At 46.4% G+C, this 24,943-nt stretch overlaps 1 protein-coding gene across 1 annotated transcript in view; it reads right to left on the bottom strand.

The window, feature by feature from the left end:
- CAMK1D (calcium/calmodulin dependent protein kinase ID) overlaps window positions 1–14,102 on the bottom strand; it is a 387,071-nt gene extending 372,969 nt beyond the window's left edge. Inside the window, exon 1 of the mRNA XM_068987483.1 lies at window positions 14,011–14,102. Within this exon, the coding sequence (XP_068843584.1) occupies window positions 14,011–14,102 (92 nt within the window). The remainder of the gene's footprint in view (window positions 1–14,010) is intronic.
- Between the last annotated feature and the right edge of the window lie 10,841 nt (window positions 14,103–24,943).

Here is a 24,943-nt window from a genome sequence, read left to right as displayed (position 1 = left end):
TACTGCTTAGGAACCCTGCTCAAAAGATGATAGCTAGGTTCCAAAGAGTATGTATGACACCAACATTTATGAGAAATGACTATTTTAAAGCTATAATCTTCAAAACATAATAATACCCTCTATTTGTGTAAAGCCTTGTTACACATACCTTACCTCCCTCAGGACTTACAACAGGACTGTGATGGAAACAGGTGTCATCATCCACATTTAACAAACAAGGTAATCCAGACATAGGATAACACCAAAGGTCTATATTTCTCTCTTTGGCTATGACACACAGCAAGTTGGCTCTTAGTTCGGCAATTAGGGATTGAACCCTTCCCTCCTGCAATGGAAGCATGGAGTCTTAACCACTTGACCATCAGGGAAGTCCTGGATTCACACTTCACAAATGTCAGAGCCGAGACTGAACTCAGAACTCCTGATCTCAGCTTCCTCCAGAACTGTGCTGAGTCAACTTACACATGCTCAGTTCAGTTCAGTTCAGTCACTCAGTCGTGTCTGACTCTTTGTGACCCCATGAATCGCAGCACGCCAGGCCTCCCTCTCCATCACCAACTCCCGGAGTTCACTCAGACTCACGTCCATCAAGTCCGTGATGCCATCCAGCCATCTCATCCTCTGTCGTCCCCTTCTCCCCTTGCCCCTAATCCCTCCCAGCATCAGAGTCTTTTCCAGTGAGTCAACTCTTCGCATGAGGTGGCCAAAGTACTGGAGTTTCAGCTTTAGCATCATTCCTTCCAAAGAAATCCCAGGGCTGATCTCCTTCAGAATGGACTGGCTGGATCTCCTTGCAGTCCAAGGGACTCTCAAGAGTCTTCTCCAACACCACAGTTCAAAAGCATCAATTCTTCGGTACTCAGCCTTCTTCACAGTCCAACTCTCACATCCATACATGAGCACTGGAAAAATCATAGCCTTGACTAGACGGACCTTAGTTGGCAAAGTAATGTCTCTGCTTTTGAATATGCTATCTAGGTTGGTCATAACTTTTCTTCCAAGGAGTAAGCGTCTTTTAATTTCATGGCTGCAGTCACCATCTGCAGTGATTTGGGAGCCCCCAAAAATAAAGTCTGACACTGTTTCCACTGTTTCCCCATCTATTTCCCAAGAAGTGATGGGACCAGATGCCATGATCTTCATTTTCTGAATGTTGAGCTTTAAGCCAACTTTTTTACTCTCCTCTTTCACTTTCCTCAAGAGGCTTTTTAGTTCCTCTTCACTTTCTGCCATAAGGGTGGTGTCATCTGCATATCTGAGGTTATTGATATTTCTCCTGGCAATCTTGATTCCAGCTTGTGTTTCTTCCAGTCCAGAGTTTCTCATGATGTACTCTGCATATAAGTTAAACAAGCAGGGTAACAATATACAGCATTGACGTACTCCTTTTCCTATTTGGAACCAGTCTGTTGTTCCATCTCCAGTTCTAAATGTTGCTTCCTGGCCTGCATACAGATTTCTCAAGAGGCAGGTCAAGTGGTCTGGTATTCCCATCTCTTTCAGAATTTTCCACAGTTTATTGTGATGCACACAGTCAAAGGCTTTGGCATAGTCAAGAAAGCAGAAATAGATGTTTTTCTGGAACTCTCTTGCTTTTTCCATCATCCAGTGGATGTTGGCAATTTGATCTCTGGTTCCTCTGCCTTTTGTAAAACCAGCTTGAACATCAGGAAGTTCACGGTTCACATACTGCTGAAGCCTGGCTTGGAGAATTTTGAGCATTACTTTACTATCGTGTGAGATGAGTGCAACTGTGCGGTAGTTTGAGCATTCTTCGGCATTGCCTTTCTTTGGAACTGGAATGAAAACTGACCTTTTCCTGTCCTGTGGCCACTGCTGAGTTTTCCAAATTTGCTGGCATATTGAGTGCAGCACTCTCACAGCATCATCTTTCAGGATTTGAAATAGCTCAACTGGAATTCCATCACCTCCACTAGCTTTGTTCGTAGTGATGCTTTCTAAGGCCCACTTGACTTCACATTCCAAGATGTCTGGCTCTAGATGAGTGATCACACCATCGTGATTATCTGGGTCGTGAAGATCTTTTTTGTACAGTTCTTCTGTGTATTCTTGCCACCTCTTCTTAGTATCTTCTGCTTCTGTTAGGTCCATACCATTTCTATCCTTTATGGAGCCCATCTTTGCATGAAATGTTCCCTTGGTATCTCTAATTTTCTTGAAGAGATCTCTAGTGTTCCCATCTCTTTAAAACCACAAAACACCACAGAGCTGTGGAAAACTATACACGAGTCCCTCTAAAAATGAAACATAAATTACTACATGATCCAGCAATTCCACTTCTGGGTATGAAATGAAAAAAGCAAAAGAACTGAAAGCTGGGACTTGAGGAGGGACCTGTACATCCATGTTCACAAAGCACTGTTCATAAGATCCAAAAGCTGGAAGCAGCTCCAAGTGTCCATCAAGAATGGATAAACAAAGCGTGGTCTAGCCATACAATCAAAGACTATTTTGCCTTAAAAAGGAAGGCAATTCTGACACACGCTACCATGTAGATAAACCTTGAGGACCTTATGATAAATAAAATAAGCAAGACACAAAACGACAAAAAATATCTGATTCCACCTATAGGACGGACCTAGGGTAGTTGAACTCATAGAGACAGAAAGTAGCACAGGGGCTGCCAGGAGTGGGAGAGAGAAGAAATGGGGAGTGAGTGTTTAATGGGGACAAAGCTTCAATTTGGGAAGATGAGAAGGTTGAGATGGGGAAAGTGGAGGAGCTAGACTGATGGCTGCACAACAGCATAAATGTCCTTGGTGCCGCTGGACTGTGCACTTAAAAACCATTGAGATGGTAAAATTTAGGTTATGCATTTTTTTTTAGCCACAGTTTAAAAACACACACCTGCAAATATAAGGTCTTCTATTTCCCAGCTGTCAAAGGAGCCAAAAGGGCCCTAAAAAGTCAACATCAGCTTTTTATCATGATTAGGACCACAAACTCCATTGATACTAGCCACAGAGAGGACCCCACCAGCAGCATCCCCATATATCATGGCCATATACAGGCTGCTCCCAACTTTTATACAAGGTCTGCCCCGAAAGTTCACTTTCACCTTTTGGTTGTGGTAGTTGTTCAAGGCCTATTTTCAAAGAAAAGTGAAATCTCTCATGGGAGTAAGGACCCTGCTCAGGCCTAGAGAAGCCTTGAGTACCAAGGCCCTGCGAGGCTAAATTACAGTGTGAACAGTCCCGGCAGGGTCCTGGGAACAGGGTCTGTGCTGGTGGAGGAGGGATGGGGGGGAAATCTGACTGTGTGTGTGTGTGTGTGTGTGTGTGTGTGTGTGCGTGTGTGTGTGTGTGTGTGTGTGTGTGTGTGTGTGTGTGTGTGTGTGTGTGGTTTGAATCTTACTTCCCTGAATCCTTGACCCCTGCGGTGGAAGTGCAGAGTCTTAACCCCTGGACTGCCAGGGAAGTCCCTAGGACCTAGTTTTTTATCAGTCAGTCAGCCTAGGATGTCTCTCCCACCTTGCCACTCTTGGCCTTCAATTTCCCAGTTTGCAACTCATTTGTGCCTCCCCAATCCCCACTCAACTAAAGGTCCAAAACCACAATTAGCTACTTTCCTCCTGTCTTCCAGCCAAACTGCTAGTTCTTGTCAGTTTGGCGTGGGAGGAAAAAGTACTTTCTTTAATATCACTTATATCACAGATGACTGATCTCTGAACCTACTTCAAGGCATTTGTATTTTCTAATGTTTTAAGGCAAATTTCAAGCAGTCATTTTTATCAAGGTTAAAGAAATGGGAAGAGCCCTGGGGGTGGGGGGCATGGGCCCTAGGGTGTCTGTCGTCCCCATCACCCCACCAGACCTCTCAGCTTAGCCCAGCTTCATTTCCTTCTTGCTTTTTCCCCACAACACTATGGGTCTTGGCAGGAGGGGACAGCCTCATGCATGGGGCAGGCAGGAACATCACTTGAAAAGGGGGACTGTCTGAGGTTTTATTGAATATGGTACCTTTAGGATTCCATTTATAGCCCCAAATCCAATTTGGTGTAAAAGCAACTTTAGTGATGGGAGCCTTGGTTACAAAAGTCCAAGAAGAGGGCCTCTCACCAGTAAAACTGTTGACTCTGTCCAGGTGAAAAGCCTTTTCTGTCCCCTCTCACCACGTTGCAGAGATATCAATAAACTGTGACCCCAGATCCAGTTTGGCCATCAAAAGGGCTAACAGAGAAGTTAAGATGAGGGATTTCAAAGAAAAACAAATATCATATATTAACATATATATATATGTGGAATCTAGAAAAATGGTATAAATGATCTTATTTGCAAAACAGAAATAGAGACACAGATACAGAGAACAAATGTATGGATACCAAGGGGGAAAGAAGGGTGGGATGCACTGGGAGATTGGGATTGACATATACATACTATTGATACTGTGTATAAAATAGATAACTAATGAGATCCTAATGTATAGCACAGGGAACTCTCTACTCAGTGCTCTGTAGGGACTTAAATGGGAAAGAAATCCAAAAAAGAGTGGGTAGATGTATATGTATAGCTGATTCACTTTGCTGTAGAGCAGAAGCTAACACAACACTGTAAACCAACTGTACTCTGATTAAAAAAAAAAAAGACGAGGAATTTCACCTGATTCAGACATGAGCTCTCCAACTGTTATACCTACACCCTGCAACCTGGGGAATTAAACTTCTGAGATCATCTCCCATCCCTCATCCAACAATCCCTGATAAGGATGTTGTTGTTCAGTCACTAAGTCGTGTCTGACTCTTTGCAACCCCAAGCCTCTTTGCAGCATGCCAGGCCTCCCTGCCCCTCACCATCTCCCAGAGTTTGCCCACGTCCATGTCTAAAACATCCTGATAAGGATAATTTTGAATAAACTGTTACGTCTGTTCATGCGGTATATACCTAGAAATGTTGCTTTTTATTACATTCTCCAGCATTAAAACAAACTGAGTACCTACAGCATTTAAACTTACAAAACTCCCTGATGTTTTGGAACACTGTAATCGACCAGTTACTTCATTCTTCCAAGCCCCATATTATTTTCAATATGAAAGCAAAGCAGAAAAGACTAAAGCCATTCCCAGAAAGGAGAAGCACCTTTCAGCTGCAAGAAGGGCCACAGCTGCATCGAGATCTAAGAGCTGCTGGAGAAAACAGAAACTGCAGTTAGAAGAGGCTCTTGCACAAGCTGATGTAGAGATAGATTGAAGGAAAAAAAAAAAAAACAGCTCAGGGTGCAGGGAGAGGTGCAGAGACACAAAGCTGATGAGATAACCCAGGGAAGGGATGAGTCTGTGTACGCAGCAAACTAGGTCACTCAACACTCGAGCTGGCCCAGAACACGTTGGGGGCTGAGTCTCTTGCTGAACAGCAGCACCAGGTGAACCAACCAGCCTCCTGTGGGAAGCAAGTGTTGGATGGTGCAATGCACCCTCCAGATGTATGCAAGTGACCTCTGAGGAGCAGTGTGTCAGCACCACAGGGGTCAAAGAGACAGAAGGCACACTTACTGCACACAGACCTACAGCCGTGTCCTGCCCTGAGTGGTTTTCATGCACCCTCGTCTAATGTTCACTGCAACCCTTAGACTGGGTGCCAGTCTTACCCTGTTGTGCAGATGAGGGCACAAGGCTGAGAATGGTGAAATAATTTTTCCAAAACCATATGGCTGGAAAGCAGAGGACCCAGGATTTGCACCCCTGTCCTGGGGACTTAGAGCCTCCGTTCTTAGCAGCTCAGTACTGAGCTGGGTGGAACATCCAGCGAATGATCCCCCCCTGGTTGACTGAGGACTTGTTGTCGGTTTCTTAAATCAACTCTGGGGGGAGGTTATGTATACACCATTCTGCATTTCTATGCCAGGAGCTTCCAAAAATCAATTTCCAACAGACAGGGACTTCCCTGGTGATCCGGAGCTAAGACTCCACCCTTCCAATGCAGGAGACCCAGGTTCGATCCCTGGTCAGGGAACTAGACCCCACACGCCACAGCGAAGAGATCGCGCACCAAAAATAAATAAATATTTTTTAAAATTTCCAGCAGATACTGACACGTTCTTCACGGCACTGGCCCTGAACATCCAGTCATCCTCCACCACAGCTGCTAAAGGCAACTGGAACTTGATGACAGCTGCTGTTTACTCAATCCCGCTTGTGCCAGGCACCTCACAGGCGTCACTGAATCCTTACAGAAATCCCACCAGGCAGCAACTTCCATCTCCATCTTAACTCAGAAAGCCGAAGGGTGGGTATCAAGAGGGACACAGGTATGAATGGCCGTGCTGGCGCTGCCTTTCTATCACGGTTCACTGCCTCCCAGTGCCTCCCCGGCCTGGCCTCAGTCAATATGCTGTCTTATAGGCTTATCCTCAAGATTTGGTGTTAACAAGAAATGGAATTCCTCCATCTCTGAATGGATCTGAAATATGAAGAAAAACAGCACAAGACTCATAGCCGACCACTGGAGACAGGGAATGAACTTGGCACAGAATGAAGTTGGCCTGTGGCATCCATTTGGTCTGGTTCGAACATGAAGAATCCACATACCGCATAACAAACATCTTTAAAAATCAAGCAGGATCTCAGAAAACTGACCCAAGGAAAAGGTGACCTCCTGCATCACAGGGGGTCAAAGGGAAGGACCCAACGTGAACTGAGAAAGAAGGTCATGCTGGCATCTCTCCCAGGGTCCACGTGTCGTCCTGTTGTCACACATGCACTGGATGGACCATCTTGAGTCAGAAAACAAACTTGCATCAGTTGATGAGGGCTCCAGGCTTTGTGCTGGCCACCCATAAGCGGTTCCTTCTTCAAATGAAGAAATGTGTCCCAGGGGCCGTGGGCTCTCTGGCTATTCCTGCAAAATCTGATGAGGACTGGAGGTAATACGAGGTCCTCGGGTCTATCCCTGTGGGTGTAAGTTGACCAATAACGTGACAGTTCCTTGCTTAACCAGTGCTAAGCCCTCCCAGAGAGCAGAGGAGGAGATGAAGGAGAAAGATTGAAGGGGATTTATGGAGATTTATTTGGGGAAAGGAAGGATTAAAGGGATTTATGGAGACCCAGCCAAAGAAAAACTCAACAAGTTAACCCCTAAAATCCTCCCCTGAGAGGGCATGAATGTCCACCTGCCAAGTCTAATTACTGTCCACTCAGTTGCCAAGTTTGAGCCGGAAATTTCTACCAGAGACAGTCTTCATTAGCCCCTCCAGGAACAAGCTCTAAAAAGTGCAATTTCCCAAATTCCACCCTACTAATCTGTAAAGCCATGAGAGCTTGTTATCTTTATCGCAACAGAGGAAAAACTTCTGGCTTTTCCTCTCTAAACACAAAACATCCTATCAAAGAAAGAAGTAGCAAGAGTTTCTCATGTTTATTATTTTTCACAGAATGTTTGGGCTTTAAATTCTCAAATCAGGGAATTCCTGGTGGTTCAATGGTTAGGACTTGGCGCTTTCACTGCCCAGGGTACGGGTTCAATCCCAGGTCAGGGAACAAAGATCCCGCAAGTCACACGGTACAGTCAAAAAATAAAGTTGGAGATTTAAAAAATTAAAATAAATACATTCACAAATCAAGTAGCAGAGTTGTAGGTTATAGGTCCACCTGTCAGAGTGATCTTCCTATTGATAATTCTAGGGGCAAAACATGGCATTTTCACAGAAAGTTAAGCAGTTCATCCAACTACTCAAATGTCAAGCCTATCATGACCTCCTTCCATGACAGAAGAAGAGATACCTCAAGAATTATCCCAAACACAAGCTCTTGGAAAGAAATAGATTAGCCTGAAGACCTAAGGGACCCAGGGAACCTCCCTGGTGGTCTAGTGATTAAGATGCCCCTTCCAATGCAGGGGGCATATGTTCCATCCATGGTTGCGGAAATAAGATACCACATGCCTTGCGGCATAGCCAAAACATTTTTTTTTTAATTTCTAAATAAACCCTAGAGTTCCTCACAAGAAAAACCCAGGAGCCCAAAGGATCTGAGCTTTCCCTCCAAACTCTTCCCAAGAGCTTCTCAGAACACAGACAGTCCTGCTGTGCTCAGAGAGCAGGTGCTCAGAAAATACTTGGAAAAAAAAATTGACCAAAACCAACAGTGGTATCTCTCTCCCAACCCCAAATCCCAGGCAAATCTCACAGCTACACCCAACCCACCAACGACTCCTATTGGCTCTCCTTCCATATGTTTCCAGAATCCAGCCCCTTCTCGTCACCTCCAGAGCTGCACCCTCTCCCCACCCTCCACCACCATTCTCCACCCTGTAATTGTTTCCATAGCCTCCAAGCTGGTCTCCCTGCTTCTTCCCTTGAATCTGCCTGTCCATTCTTAACACAGCAACCGCAGCCACAATGGAAACACCCAAGTTATGGCAAGGTACACCCCCGATCAAAACCCTTCAACATTTCCTATTTCTCTTAGAGCAAAAGCAGAGTCGATTACCAAGAATTTCAAGGCTTCCCTGGTGCCTCAGACAGTAAAGAATCTGCCTGCAATGCAGGGTTCAATCCAGGGTCAGGAAGATCCCCTGGACGAGGGAATGGCAACCCACTCCAGTATTCTTGCCTGGAGAATCCCATGGACAGAGGCGCCTGTTGGGCTACAGTCCATGGGGTCACAAAGAATCAGACAGGACTGAGCGCTAACACTGTCACTTTGAAGGCCCTGAGGGAACCTCGACCAACCGTCCCCCAGCTCCACACCCCACACCTGTGTCCCCTCAGCTCCCAAGCTCCTCCTGATGCTCACTCACTTTCAGACACACGGGCCTCCTTGAAGCTGGGCCTTAAAAACACCAGGCCTGCTCCCGCTCAGGCCCTCAGCCCTTGCTGTTCCCTTCAACTGGAACATTCTACCTTCATCTCTTCAGGTCTTTATTCACAGATTAGCTTCTGGACCAGGCCCTCCCTGGCTACCCTATTCAATCTTCCATCACCCCACCCCACCCTACCCCTGCTCCTGCTCTAGAAAATCCCATTTCCCTGCTTTATTTCTCTCCCTAATGTGTCTACTATGTAACATACTCTTCATTTTCCTGATTCATATTTTTAATTTTCTGGCTTCCTCACCAGAGGATGAGAAAGAAATGTGAGCTCCAAGAAAGCAGGCATTTGTGTCTGCCTGTTCTCTGCTGTACCCACCCCCATCAGTGCCTAGAATATAGCAGGTGTTTGATCAATATTTTTAAATGTACAAGAGGCTGAATTTATATCATGCCTCAAACAAAGGGCTGAGACATCCAAACTTCTAACCAATATTGCATCTGGAATACCCTCTGGGAGAACTCTCGGGGTTGCCCACCCCTCTCTTTGCTCCTCTTAGAGGAGCATTCTTTCGAATGCTTCTCCCAGACTCTACAACTGTGAGTAGTCCCAGAACAAATATTCTCAAAACAGCCAGTCAAATACACAAATCACCAGAAGGGGATCTGCAATCTCCCCCTCCCCCAATATCCATACACCACCACTCTACAACCCGAAAAGAACAGGTGAGTCTGTTTCCTACCCAGGCCTTCAGACAAATCAATCACATGTCCTCAACAGGTGTATTGATTGAGCAATTTCAGAAAAAGGCGGGTAAGTATGATACTAGTGGGAAAAGACAGTGCTGGCCTCACAGGAATTTCTATTTATACTCTTCCTAAAGCAGCACCCAGCAGGCACTCATTTCATGAAGAAGCAAAGGCATTGTGCTACTGACATCAAGTGGGGTAAGAATTCCTGTTCTGAGCTATGTCACTTTGCTACTAGCCTGGGCATAAAAATATCCCTCCAAATGGACCAAGCTGTTCTAGCTACACATGAAAGCTACCAGAAAATGATAGTGAGTGCCTCTCTTACCCAGACAAGCCAAAAAACCTTAGGATTGTAAGAGCACTTGAAAATCATCCCATCTTCTCTGCCCCTCTGATTTGATAGGTGATGAAGCTAAGACCTGAAGAAGGCAAAGGCACCCCACTCCAGTACTCTTGCCTGGAAAATCCCATGGACAGAGGAGCCTGGTGGGCTGCAGTCCATGGGGTCGTGAAGAGTCGGATAGGACTGAGCGACTTCACTTTCTCTTTTCCCTTTCATGCACTGGAGAAGGAAATGGCAACCCACTCCAGTGTTCTTGCCTGGAGAATCCCAGGGATGGGGGAGCCTGGTGGGCTGCCATCTATGGGGTCGCACAGAGTCAGACACAACTGAAGTGACTTAGCAGCAGCAGCAGAAGCTAAGATCAGTCATGTGGACAAATGACCAAGTAGCTCACAGGCCACACACCTGACCAGTGGCTGAGCCAGACCTTGAACCCAGGCCCAACACCTCCCTGGTGCCCGCTCCAGCCCCGTCAAAAAGCAATTATTTCAACACAAAATGTTTGGTCTGCAAGAAAAGCATGTATTCATACCCTGCAGAGATGAATGTCTATTTTCTAGGACGTGCCATTTCTGTACTCCAGGGAAAAGAGGTGTATTGGAAGAACCATTCTGTGCCAACTATCAAGGTCTTTTCTGTTCAGATGCCTTTCATGGTGTGCAAATTATAGAAGCCACCTCCATAAGTCTGGGGTAATTCCTGCACACCATGGTCAAAGCTTTCTTCCCATCCACATCCTTCTTCAGATGGCCTATTTTCATTTTCTTGGTTTAGAAGACGTGGAAAGACATCTACCTATGGTAGAGATGGCCTGAATGGCCTCAGCAAACACGCCACAGAAATGTTTATCACTCTTAATTGCTGTTACACAACATTTTTTTGGTCTCATTTATTTGGGGTACCAGGGATCTGAAAACACGGCGTTGATTAATAAATGGTATTTAAGCCTTCCCATCTTGTTTGGAGGTAGGGTTAGGCTCTGGGATTTCCTTTCAAAGGAAGACACACTGAAGGCCACAAGTTAAGAGGTTTCTCCGGAAGCCTGGCTCACGGGTGTATCAGAAAACCCAGGACCAAACCACACAGTGGGTCCTTTCCCCTACACTGACCTTTGCTTTCTCCAGCTCTTTTCCCACCCTCTAAGCCAGCCTTCACTCTCATTTTCCCCCCACCCTCCAGCAAGGTCCTGCTAAACACACAATCTAAATGGCCTGACCCTTTGGCCTTCAACAGCAAACCTTCTGCCCCGCACGGAAAGGTACCTGAATCAGGCAGCCAAATATCAGATTACAAGGTCTGGCCAAGCGAGTGCTCCTTGGGTTTTTACAATGCTTTATTTCAAAGGCATTTTAACAGCTGACAATCTGGCTGCTGGAAGGGCTTTCCTGCCTTAGGATCTTAAAGGCATATGGTAAAAGTGACAAAATGACTGGGCTTACAGAGTACCTTGGAAATGAATTCCAATTGTTAGTGTTGAAGCCCTTGACTGATGCTAGGTTTCACCACAAACAAGACCCCAAACTCGAAATCCACACCGATAGGAGCAGAAGTGACATCTATTTAGACTCAAGCCAAGGTTGCTGGACTTGGCCCCGGGCCGGGGGGGGGGGGGCGGGGGAGACAGGAACTCTTAATTTTGGACCACTTCTAGAAAGTCCAAGAGACAAAAAGATGTTGATAATCCAAAAGCTTTGACAAGTTACATGTTTGGATGACAGGTTACCCCCTAATTATGTTTTAACTTAATATTAAAATTAATATAATTCTTTAATGTTAAAATTAGCCTTCTAAATACAAAAGTTAGTCAAATTATTAACATTTGCTGTTACATAATCCACAGTGGCTCAATCCCATATGCATAATTATAGTTGTTCTGCCTAGTATCAGCTTCACTTAATAAGCAGCTCCTGTTTAGCAGGTCACTTAATTCTCTTTGCCTTAGTCTTCCCATCTGCCAAGTGGGGATAATAGTAAATACCTACCTCATCAGGTTATCTTGAGAATAAAATGAGTTAATACCCATAAGGCACTTAGGGTATCAACTGGTACTTGGTATTCATTTAATAAAGTCACCTACAATTACTACTACTATTATTATTATCACCATGCTATTGAGTGAAAACATTTTGATCATTTTATTGTTTGTGTTTTGCTCTTCGAGAACTCCTGCCAGCAGGAAGGAACCATAGCCTGAAGCTCCTTTACAAAGAATCCTTTCCAAGACAGAAGGCAAAGCTTTGGGATCCTAACAGAGACCCATCCCCAGCTTCTAAAGAGAACGTGGCCAGATTTCAAGAGACTGTTTTGCAAGAGCTCTATGTTCTTTTCGGCACCCATCAAGCATGTCCCCATCCTGCCCAGAAGTGGAACCACCACTGTCATCCTCAAACAGTGCCGACCACAGTAGGAGCCACTCAGTGAAGCCACAGCTCACCAGGCTGAGCATCCCAGACCACTGAAGAGGTACAGCCTCAGGGCTCTCCTGGGGAGCAGGAGACAGTCAGGGGAGGTTGTATCCGTCTGTCTGGAAGCTGCAGGCAGAGGGACCAGCTCTAGGAGTTCCGGTGAGGATGTGCCAAGCAACGCATTCTCCTACCTTAGGACTCCACTCTCTCCAGCCCCCTCACCCTCAGCCACATGAGCATTCTCAGGATGACCACAAAGGACATGCTTCTTCTTTCTCAGCAACTTAACCATCTCAAAGTCACTCCCCCAAACCCAAATAAACCTCAAGGGTAATTTTCTAAAGTTCTGACCAAACCTCACCCCTTATCTGGCCGTGCTAACGCAAAGCTCTTTCTGTTTTCTTTCCAACAAAGACAAAAAGTCTACACCCACAGGTAGACTGGGTCCCTGAAGTGAGCACAAAATCTGGGAGACCCTATTCTCATTCTAGGTAAGTGTGAATCTCCAGGATCAGAAGCATGGAGGGATGCTTCACGACTTGGCTTTGGGGGACCCACTTCAGATATTGGGGTGGGGAGGGAAAATGACCAAGCAACTCAGTGGACCCTGAGTATGGGGCAGAAAACAATCTGGGTTTGAAAATATGGTTCTGAAAAAGCAAACCAACCACAATGACAAGCAAAAGGGGATTAAGAGGGCAGGAAAGAAGAGCACCCTAATTTGTCTTATGAAACACCTCCTCTTTCTCTTAGCAGCTTGACCAACACCTCCATGAACCCCTGCAAAATGCTCGGCTCATACAGCAGGTATGTGTGTGAATATATATGCTTACATACTGATCACATGAGGGGAGGCAATAATTCCAACTCCAGGTTCTTCCAGCAGCAACCGATCCTCTTTCACTATCAGCCTCCCTACCTATTCTGAAGTGTTTCGAAACAAAACAAACAAAAAACAACTCTTGGGCAGAAAAGGAACAGCAGCTGAATGGAGAAGCACATGCTTGAGCCTTCCTGACATCGACTTCTGGTTATTTCTGCTTTCTTGAGATCAGCCACCAGCCTCGGACTACACACAGGCCTGGAGAGGAACCGTGGGTACAAAGACCCTTGCAGACCCTCCTTGGTGACCCGCACTCCAGCGTGTGCTGCTGAGCCTGGTGAAATGGACTGACGTTCAGGTAAGGCTCGGCCCACACGTGACCCTGCACACTGCGAAATTCCTCCCTTCCCTAATTGCGCGGCCATCCAAAGTCTTGCCTACATCTAGTACGTGCGGATGTCAATTATCTAAGAATACATGATGTTAGAACAGAAATGGGAATGCCCGGAGCCGGATTTCCTCGTGACCACATCTCTCGCTGACACGGTGCGCCTGTGCACACAGTGAGTAGTCGCACGCAGCCGGTAAACAGGAATATCCACCATGCTCAGCCCACAGTCACGCGTGGGGAGAATGAGTTGAGAGGGCGGCTGTGTCAGGGAAGTGAAAAGTCGCCCGCCTGCGACTGTCCCTGAAATCCCAGGGCCCCCCCCGCCCACGCGCGGCGCCCACTCGTGCACGCGGGGCGCAGACCCACGCGGCGGACACGCGGGGGGCTCCGCAGAGCCGAGAATTGGACAATGAGGACGCGGCGACCCTCCGGTTCCTGCCGCGGTGGCGACGACGGCGGCGGTGGCAGCGAGAACCACCTCTGCACCCGCGGCCGCTGCCACCTCCACCCTCTTCTTCCCGCTCCCCACTTACGTTCCGAGGGTCTCCTTGAACTCGAAGATTTTCTTGATGTCTTCTGCTTGCTTTTTCCAGGAGGAGCTGCTCTCGCCGTTCTCCCGGGCCATGGCAGATGAGGGCGGCGTGCGCGGAGGGCGGCGAAGCAGAGCGGCCAGGGGCGCAGGGGGCCGGGGTGGGCGCGCGAGGAGGGGGCGCCGGGAGGCGGTGGCGCGAGTGCAGCGGAGGCGCGGGCGGCGGCGCGCCGGTCCAGGAGGGCTGGGCGGGCGGTGCGGGGATGCTCGGCGCGGGAGCCGAGGAGACTTTGTGCTGCGGCAGAGCTTCCTCTTCTGCAGTTTCCTCTTTCACTCTCGCCGCCGCGGTCCCTCCCTGGCTCTTATTTCTGCGCGTCTCGGGCACAGACTTCCTGCCGCCGCTCGCCCGGCTCCTTTGCTGCCGGCTGCCAGCCTCACTTTCTGCTACTTTCTTGCCTCCCTTCTCCTCCCTCCCCGCCGCCCGCCCTGCTCCCTCCCCCCTCCTCCTCCCGCGGGCTCCCCGCCCTCTCCGTGCTCCCCGGCCGCCTCCCGCCTCCCCGCCTCCCGCGCGCTGCCGCCTTCGGGGATGTCCTGCTCCCCGGGAGCGCCGTGCCCCGGGCGCGGGGGCACCGCCGTCGCCGCCCGGTCACGCTCCCAGCCGCCGCGCGAGCCCTGGAGCCCGGGAAAGGGCAGGTGCAGGGAACCCAGGCAGGTGCGGAAGTCGGGGAGCTTGCTGAAGGACCCCGGCCCTCCGGGGCTGCCTAATTAATTCTGCAAAGTCAAGTCTGGGGGCGCGAGGGCTTTCCTCCCTAGCGGCGAGAGGGGGCGCCTCTGCGCTGCGCTTGGACGCGGCTGGAAGGGGGCGGGGGTGCGAGGCCGCCCGGATGCGGGGCGCCAAGGGCGGGGGCGTCCTCCCCGGGCGTCCCGGCGCGGCGCGGAGCTGGGCGGGGGCCGGTTGTTATGGCGACGAAAGGCGGCGGCGGGGATGCTGGCGGAGGTGGGCGTTGACTCGGGCCGCGAGGCGCCGGCCGGTGGCTGACGCTCCCGGAGCCTCACGACTTGGCGACTGGAGCTAATTCGCATTGCACCAAAATCGGCGCTCGAGTCCAATAACGGCCGGGGGAGGGGGCCGCGCAGCGAGGGAGCCGGGAGCCCTGGAGCCGGGGACGCGCAGGACGTGCCAGGCGCTGCATCGTTTTCCCTTGGGGAGCTTTACTACCGGGGTTATCTGGCGGCCGGGTGGCGGGTGTATTCGGGCTCCGTGCACCGCCCAGGCTACCTCAGGCCTGGGGCTGGAGCGGGCCTGGGCGGGCCTGGACCGGCCTTCGCTCCAGCTCGACTGCTCTTGGTCTCTCCCTCTCTCCATCGGCCGAAACCCAGAGACTTAGAAGAAAGTGAAGCTCTGCCCTACACCCTCCTCGCCAGGAGGGCTGCCCCTCGTACCCCGGCCGCGCTGGGTTTAGTAGGGCACCCTGTCGTAGGGCATATACCTGGAAATGGCGTTTCCAACAGACTGGAGAAACGCGCCCAGAGCTCCCCACCCCCTCCCCCGGCCGTTCACCGCCGAGGTACAGTCTGACTGCCCATTCTTCTTCCGCGTCCACCTGTCAGAGGGCGATCACTTGCGGATGCCCATCCTCAACCTGCGGGGACTATCTCTTGTTTCAAAAAATTGTAGTTTTCTTCAGTTAGACTATCACTCCCTGAGGGCCCCTCGACTGAGTTGGATAAACAGCCTTATGTCTTGATTGCTGACACCTGTCCCAGGACTGTTCCAATTTCACTGTGAAAGGGGGCGGGGGGGAGGGGGGGAATTCTACTGCCTGAAAACTTATTTAGCACCTTCTTCCTCGTTCTGACAGGCTGGATGCAGGCTTACTGCCCTCCCCAAAGCCGTCTGGACTCCCCTCCGGCCTCTACTTTTTCCCTCACCCAATGAGGTGGGAAGATAACCTGGCCTGCCCAGTCCCCCAAATCTGCGTGCTGGATTCTGCCTTTCAGGGGCTGTTAGCATAAAGCTCTCCAGGCTGGGGAGAGCAAATAGGGGATCTTGCTAAACTGACTAAATCGACAAACCCAAGTTCCACCGTGGATTTCTAAAGAACCTCTCAAAGTTGGGGCCTATCACCAAAGGCAAACAGCACCACGTCAAGAAGAAATATGCTTGAAGAACTGTACATAGGAGAGGTCTATTGGGGTCAAAGGTTAGGCAGTAAGAAGAGTAGGAGCCAGACATGACTAAGATCCCAAGGGACATTCTCCCGAACCGGCCATATGCATGTGCTCATCCTTTTTCACCCTTTTCCCGTCCTGGCACTTCTTTTTAGCCTGTTCTTCCCTATTTCACTCTTGCTCCTTGCCTACAGATTATCGTGCCACAAGAGCCCACGGTAATCCTCAGTCTCAGCTTTTGTCCACATAACTAAAGAAGTGGTGATGCTAAAGAAGCGTTGTACCGTTGGAAGTGCTATAGGGAGCTTCCTGTTTCTTTTGAATTTTCCATGTGCATGCATGCTAAGTCACTTCAGTCTTGTCCGACTCTGTGGGACCCTATGGACTGTAGCCCGCCAGGCTCTGTCCATGAGATTGTCCAGGAAAGAGTACTGGAGTAGGTTGCTGTGTGTCTTCCCAGGGATCTTCCTGACCCAAGGATCGAACTCCCATCTCTTAGGTCTGCATTGGCAGGCGTGTTCTTTACCACTAGTGTCACTTGGGAAGCCCCTGAATTTTCCATAATGAAATCCATTCAGAGCACTAAGTTATCCTCAGCTGGACTGGATCCTACAGAAAAAAAATCAAAAGTTTAATGGGAGTTGAGATCAAACCAAAGGAATGATACAAAGAAGGAGGTGGAAATGCAGAAGATAAATTCAGTCTGGCTTTAGCATGGTCATTCCTCTCTTACTGGACACCATGTGAAATAAGAGATCTTGACCTTGGGAACTACAATAGAAAACAAAACCACTATTCCCTAAGAATGATTAAACCTTAGCCTGTAAATGGCTTAATTCTGTTTGCTTGAGGACCCTTGATTGGATGACCATTTCCTCCAGCTACCATGTTTTTCTAGAGGACTAGGTGATGGCTGTGAACTCTTCATTCCACTTCAACTCCCATCGTCAATCAGTTATTGCCTATCAGTCAAAAGCTGTTCATTCCCTAACAATTCCGCTGCAGAAAGCTCTGCTAGATATTCTAAATTACTAACCGCTATGTCCCAAGTCTTTATATTTCCTTCAAGCCCTTAAAATTTTTATTAAAGAACCCGAAGAACAAGTTGTTTATTAACCCATCATTAAGGACTTACCGATTTTGTGCCTATCAAACTCTTTCCAATCAATAGACCTGCCAATGGATCAGGCTTGTGTGGCCCAGATTCAGAATTGGGTGGGTGGTGTGGGAGAAATATATAGTATCTAAAGCAAATGTGTAGATTATAGCTGAAAATCTCTAAATTACCTCTATTCAGCCTTTGGGGCTTCCCAGGTAGTGCAGTGGTAAAGACAGCCTTTAGTACCTAAAATGATAAGCCAGGAGCACAAGCTGGGGTTGTAGAAAGAACTAGAAAGTCTGGGAAACTAGGCTCAAGTTCCAAGTCTGTTGCTAAATTTTTCTTTTTTTATTTTTTTGGCCCAACTAGGAATCAAACTCAAACCTTCGACAGTAAATACATGAAGCCCTAATCACTGGACCACCAGGGAATTCCCTCAAAATTTATTTTTTAAAATTGTACATGACAAGAACTTGCTCATATAGGGCAAGATGATAAAAGGAATTAAAACTGAAGCTGGAATGCTCAGGAAAGAATCAGGAAACAATAAAATCACAGATATAAAGACTACATTGGGAATGGAACAAGGAAATTGACTTCAAAAAACTTTTTAAAGGATATAGAAAACAAGAATAGTGAGAAAATAAAATGGAAATGGGCAAAGATGAGCTGGAAAGTTATATGAAACATGAAGTTCAACATATTCATAAATGCCTTCTGAAGAAACTGCAATAATGAAACAAAAAATATTTCAAGATATTATTCAAGAAAACTTTCCAGAAATGAAGACCTTAATCTACAGATTGAAGGGGAACATGTATTAAAAAATATATGGATGATCAATAGGAAGACATGTCCTAGTAGAACTACTTATCTCCAAAGAAATAATCCTTTGATTTTCTCAGAAAAACAAACAAAAAAGGAGTCAAGTTACATGTAATAGGAAGTATATATATCAGCCTTTCATAGGTTTCAATAGCCACATCCAATGATAGAGGCTATGTTTATAAAGTCCCTAAGGCAATTAATTGTGATAAAAGAACTTTATGATAATAACTAACACTTACTGAGTTCATATTATGCATCAGGCTTTGCTCTAAGTGCTTTACCATGTTTACTTAATAATCCTCACATCAATTATATGAAGTAGGTAATATCTCTATTCTTATTTTGTAGAGGAGACCAAAATTTGACATGGTTTTTAGAAGCACACATGAAGCATGAATGAATAAAAACCCAAGCAGCCTGGCTCCAGAGACCTGGTCTTAAGTGTTGCACCATAATCCTGCTGTCAAAGTGTTGCTCAAATAAAAGGCATCAGACAAACAGTGAGAAATTGTTACTGAAGGAGGAGGGGATGGATGTTGAGCAGGCAAAGGTGATAGACGCCCCCTACAGTGTAAATATCTTTTTAATGAAGAAAAGCAGGAGAATAAGAGTTGTTCAAAACCAAAATAGGGTAATGAAGTGACTGCCAGCTCCAGAAATGTATCTTTGTTTACATTTGCTTGTTTTAGTTCCATTTTTTTTCAAACCTCAAGGAACTTTTAAGTGAACTCACTCCCTTGGGTCTTTACCTGGTGGACATCACCTTTATCTTCCTACCTTAGATCTGAAACAAGTCTTTGGGTTGTTTCCCAGTGTTCTCCCAGACCTGGATCTTGCCCTTTTACAGCTGACTCTGAAACACAGTCTTGTCGGTTCATATTAGAATTAAGAGTCTATTCTTAGCTCAGTGCAGTGCATTTGACAATACGCACAAGGTGCATTTATAAAATTGAGAACGCTAAAAAAAAAAATCTTAGTGGTCCAGTGGTTAGGACTCAGTCCCTTCACTGCTGAGGCCCCAGGTTCAATCCCTGATCAGGGAGCGATGATCCTGAAAGCCATGCAACACAGGCAAATAAATAAATAAAAATAAAATTGAGGACTCTGAAAACAGTTCCCTCTTACATGGGGAACCAAGTCTAAACAAAAATGGCACCTCCTCTGATTTTCTACCCAGATTAAGATCTACAACAGACACTGAAATAGAATCTCATTAATTTATATTTAAACTTAATGGTACACTCCAAACAACTGAAGGAAGTACACTGGATGACGCACATAAATGCGTTTACAACGTTTGAAGGCATTTAGTCAATAAATGCACTGTTTCACATAAGCAAAGCCAAGCCTACATGACAACCACAATGGCCTCAAAAAAAAATATTGCCCATGAAGGTTGATTTTTCTCCAAAACCCCAAATCTTTAAAAAAATCTTTTCCTGTAAAGATGAGTAATTATCAAAAGATGGGAGCCTGAATGTAAGATGTTCTTTCTTCCTTTTTAGCGATCTGAACCACAAACACTTAAATTGAACCACAAACATGTTTAGAATATAATAGTCAAATAAGGAGAAAAAACAATCTTAAGAAACATCTTCCAGATAGGCACATGAAAAATTGCTCATCATTGGTAATTATTAGAGAAATGGATATCAAAACTATAATGAGATACCACCTCACACTGATCAGAATGGTTATCTTTAAAAACTACAAATAAATGCTGGAGAGGGTGTGGAGAAATGGGAACTCTCCTACACTGTTGGTGGATATATAAATTGGTCCAGCCACTAGGGAAAACAGTATGGAAGCTCCTTAAAAAACTAAAAAATAGAGTTGCCAAATGATTCAGCAGTTCCACTCCTGGGCATATATCCAGGGAAAACCGTGATCTAAAAAGATACATGCACCCCAGTGTTCATTGTGGCACTATTTACAATAGCCAAGACATGGAAGCACCCGAAATGTCCACTGACGGATGGATAAAGAGGGTTTGGTACATATATATAATGGAATACTACTCAGCCATTAAAAAGAATGAAATAATGCCATTTGCAGCAACATGGATGGACCTAGAGATTATCATACTAAGTGAGTCAGAAGGAAAAAGACAAATACTGTATGATGTCACTTACAAGTGAAATCTAAAATACAACACAAATGAATAAATCTGAAAAACAGAAACACAGACATAGAGCAGTGGTCCCCAACCTTTTTGGCACCAGGGATCAGTTGTATGGAAGACATTTTTGCCATGGACCTGAGTGGAGGGGATGGTTTTTGGATCATTCAAGCACATTACATTTATTGTTCACTTTATTTCCATTATTATTTTATCAGCTCCACTTCAGATCACCAGGCGTTAGATCTTGGAGGTTGGGGACCCCTGACATAAAGAACAGATTTGTGGTTTCCAAAGGGGAGGGGAGGGGGGAAGGATTGGGAGTTTGGGATTAGCAGACCCAAGGTATTATAGGATGGATAAACAACAAGCTCCTACTATATAGCACAGGAAACTATATTCAGTATTCTATGATAATAATAGAAAATAATATGAAAAAGAATGTGTATATGTATAGTTCAGTTCAGTTCAGTCGCTCAGTCGTGTCCGACTCTTTGCGACCCCATGAATCGCAGCATGCCAGGCCTCCCTGTCCATCACCAACTCCCGGAGTTCACTCAGACCCGCGTCCATCAAGTCAGTCATGCCATCCAGCCATCTCATCCTCTGTCGTCCCCTTCTCCTGCCCTCAATCCCTCCCAGCATCAAAGTCTTTTCCAGTGAGTGAACTCTTCCCATGAGGTGGCCAAAGTACTGGAGTTTCAGCTTTAGCATCATTCCTTCTAAAGAAATCCCAGGGTTGATCTCCTTCAGAATGGACTGGTTGGATCTCCTTGCAGTCCAAGGGACTCTGAAGAGTCTTCTCCAACACCACATTTCAAAAGCATCAATTCTTCAGCGCTCAGCCTTCTTCACAGTCCAACTCTCACATCCATACATGACTACTGGAAAAACCATAGCCTTGACTAGACGGACCTTAGTCGGCAAAGTAATGTCTCTGCTCTTGAATATGCTGTCTAGGTTGGTCATAACTTTTCTTCCAAGGAGTAAGTGTCTCTGAATCACTTTGCTGCATACCAAAAGTTAGCACAACAGTGTAAATCAATTGTATTTCAATAAAATTTTTAGAGAAGGATATGTCTTCCAGTGTTTGTAAATCACCAGTTGTAGCTGATGAATTGTAACACCAGTGGGCTGATGTTAACCATTTTCTGAGTGCCCTAATTTCTCTGTGAGACATTTGTTGAGCTTGTACGTTTTGAAATAGACACATTCAAAAAATGAACAAAGCACAGTTCCTGCCCTCAAAACATTCCAAGTCTAAGACACAAAGACAGACATGTAAATAGGTACATTTACAGTTGCTCAGTCGTGTCCGACTCTGTGAACCCATGGACTGTAGGCCACGAGGCTTCTCTGTCCATAGGATCTTCCCAGCAAGAATACTGGAGTGAGTTGCCATTTCCTCCTCCAGGGGATCTTCCTGACCCAGGGATCAAACCTCCTGTATTGGCATGCAAATTCTTTACCTCCGAGCCACCTGGGACTCCCTATGTAAATAAATAGCAAGAATAAAATGTGATTGAGGCTATAATGGAGGTTTGCGCAGAGAGTAGTGGGGAAGCATAGAGCAGAAAGGGCCTGAAAGTGTCAAAAGAGACTTGGGAAAAAGGAAGACTTTTGAACTGGGTCTGGAAGGAATATCCATAAGAAATTGCCAAGGAGATAAGGGAGAGTGCATGCAGATTTCAAGCAGAAGAAAAAGCATGTGTGAAGGAACAAAATTCAAAGAAAGGACTATCCATCAGAATAGCCTGGTGACAATCCCCAAGTCTTGGTGGCTTATAGGAACAAAGTTTTGTTTCTCACATTCGTCAGTCGGTTGGGGAACCTCCTGGCAGAGTAGCCGCCATCTTGGACTTGACTGGTCCCTGTAGCAGAAGGAAATCAAGCCAGGTTTGCACAGCAGGTGGTTGATTGCTTTGTCCTGGAAGTGACACACATCACCTCCACTCTGGCCAGAACTAATGACACAGACTCACCCACTGAGAGGACCTGGAAATGAGAGCTGGGATGATCTGGCAGATAATGCTAATGCCTACCCCAAAGGCATGCAGAAGGCTGCACATTCAGGAAATGGTGCTGGGGGCAGGGTAAGTAGGGGCTGGACATTGGGAGTTAGAAGGCAGCGAGCAGACAGGGGAACACAGATTAGACTGGAAGAAATTAAAGGGTCTGTTTATGAAAGGCCTCGGCTGTCCTTCCTTTGGGCCCCAAAATAAAAATTTTAAGTGATTCAATACGTGTAACAATCCGGGTTGAAAACAGCCACACTCCACCTTGCAGTTCAGGAGTGACTGTTACCCACAGAAAGTAAATGGGCTTGTGGCTGCTTTTCTGATCCGAGTAGAACACAACCTTGACCTTGACAGAACCCTGGACACCTTTGAAGGGATTCCAACCAACAGCTCCAAAGATTGTTACTTCTGATGTTAGTATATTTCAAGTTCTAGTCTTTAAGAAATCATAAGGCCTGGGTGAGGTCATATGTGCCAAGGATGAACTGATTAGCTGGGATTCTGAAATGCAATCTACTTTAGGGGTATCTCTGCAAGCATGAGTCTCAAGACAGTCAGGGGCACTACTGAATCTTAACTGCAGTCCAGTAGAGTCCTGGTGCCCTGTAATGGTGAGTGGGTGGGTACACCAAGTAAAAGTGACTTTGCAAGCAGCCTGATGCAGGAAATAAGCAAACGAGTAATCAAGTTTGTCAGCCAATCTGGTAAGAGCTGTTTGCAAGTTCAGGGGGCTACAGCAAAACAGTGGAGTATGTACAAAAGTGGATTTCAACATACACACGGACACAACTGGAGTGAATGGCATCGAGCTTGTGTTTCGATATTGGTACACTGAATGCAGGCACAAACCAGAGCCAAGTGTTGGAATGAAAGAACCCAGGTCTCCTCTGAAATCTAACCCACTCCCTGACTTTAGGCATTTTCCAATCCTTTCTCCAAATAAAGGGACCATGTGGGTATGGAGGAGAAAATACCAGCAAAGAACTCTGGACTTCTCAGAAGAAAGTCAGAAGGTACCCATGAGGTGTTAATAGTATGCACCTTTTCTTTTTAATAGCTGTCATATCTGGGGACTTCCCTGGTGGTCCAGTGGTTAAGACTCAGTCTTTCACTGCTGCAGACCTGGGTTCGATCCCTGGTCAGGGAACTAAGATCCCACAAACCTTATGGCGCATGGGGGGAAAAAAAATAGCTGTCACGTGTAGCTCTTTGTCTTTTACCTGGATTATAAAATGAGTGTTGTAAAAAGAAAAATTATTCTACCCAAGACATATCCACCCACAAGATTTCTACTAGATGGTTGCATTTTATATTCAATGTCAATAATCTGGGAATGCCTTGGATTCTTGTTTCCAGGAGGGGTTTTCTAGCTGCAGGAAATAGCCTCATTAGCCAGATCCTGCCAATACCCCACTCCAGTACTCTTGCCTGGAAAATCCTATGGATGGAGGAGCCGACAAGGGTCACTGGGGGTCAGACACGACTGAGCGACTTCACTTTCACTTTTCACTTTCATGCATTGGAGAAGGAAATGGCAACCCACTCCAGTGTTCTTGCCTGGAGAATCCCAGAGACGGGGGAGCCTAGTGGGCTGCTGTCTATGGGGTCACACAGAGTCAGACACAACTGAAGTGACTTAGCAGCAGCAGCAGCAGCCAATACCTTATTTCCTAAGAGTGTCTTGGCACTGTGGGCATTGACTCTTCAAAATCAAAACTTAAAAAAAAAAATCTATAAACAGGAACATATTAGCATTTTTGTATAAACCATAAACCTACAACTGGAGACCACTATTTTTTTTATGAAAGCAAAAATTTTTTTTTAAAGAAACAAATGATTTGTTAGTTTTTAAGAAGGATATGCTCCTTCGAGTTGACGGTGCCCCTGGAGGCCTTCATGGTTCTTCTATTTCTCCAAAGTGTTTCTAAAAGGAAAGGTAGGGGGAAATATTCCCCCAAAAATTATGAGGCAAAAAAAAAAAATCATTTAAGTACTTCTCAGCATTCCTGGTCCAACAGCTTTTTTCCAGAGTTCACACTGAGGCAGCCATGGCATTTATACCCCAGATGGACATAAACCAGACTGTGGAATTATTGAGGCATTAACTACACCCATGATGAAGTGTCAGCTCTCTAGACCTCATGCAAACGCTAGCCTAAAGCTCACACACTGAGGCAAGACATTTAAATTACCAGCCAGAAGAAGAGCCTTTCTTCTAATTGATTTCACACAGGAACTCAGAAGAGGGCCAAGTCAGGAACTTGGGCCTGAGTAGCCCTGGAGCACCCCTCCTTCCTCAACACTCTCCTCCCAAGAAAGTCCCGGCTTCCAGATCTCAGACAACTCGGCGGGCCCCTCAAGGTTAACAATGCTGTTTCCCGTTGAACCAGCCAGAAACAACACTGGAAGTGGGTTTATTTTTACCCCAGGCTTCATCATCTATCATTACTAAAATACTAAGAGACAGGTTTTGGCTGAGTATCCTGTAGAATATTCAAGATCTCCGTGTAGGATCTGGCTCTCCATCTCCCACGTTTGTCTTATTTGGAGTGTACTCCTCCCTGCCAAGGCTCCTCATTAGCAAGGATGTCTGTGTTCCAAATGAGACACCCTCTCTCTTGGTTGGACGACTGAAAGATTCTATGATGATGTCATGATGTAGCCCTTGTGACATCACCACTCCTTTCGTGGAAACAAATCC

This window comes from Capricornis sumatraensis, chromosome 15, assembly GCF_032405125.1.
Source record: "Capricornis sumatraensis isolate serow.1 chromosome 15, serow.2, whole genome shotgun sequence".
Taxonomy (NCBI): Eukaryota; Metazoa; Chordata; class Mammalia; order Artiodactyla; family Bovidae; genus Capricornis; species Capricornis sumatraensis.
Note: the sequence above shows the minus strand (reverse complement) of the source record. Positions and strands in the feature narration are given on the sequence as shown.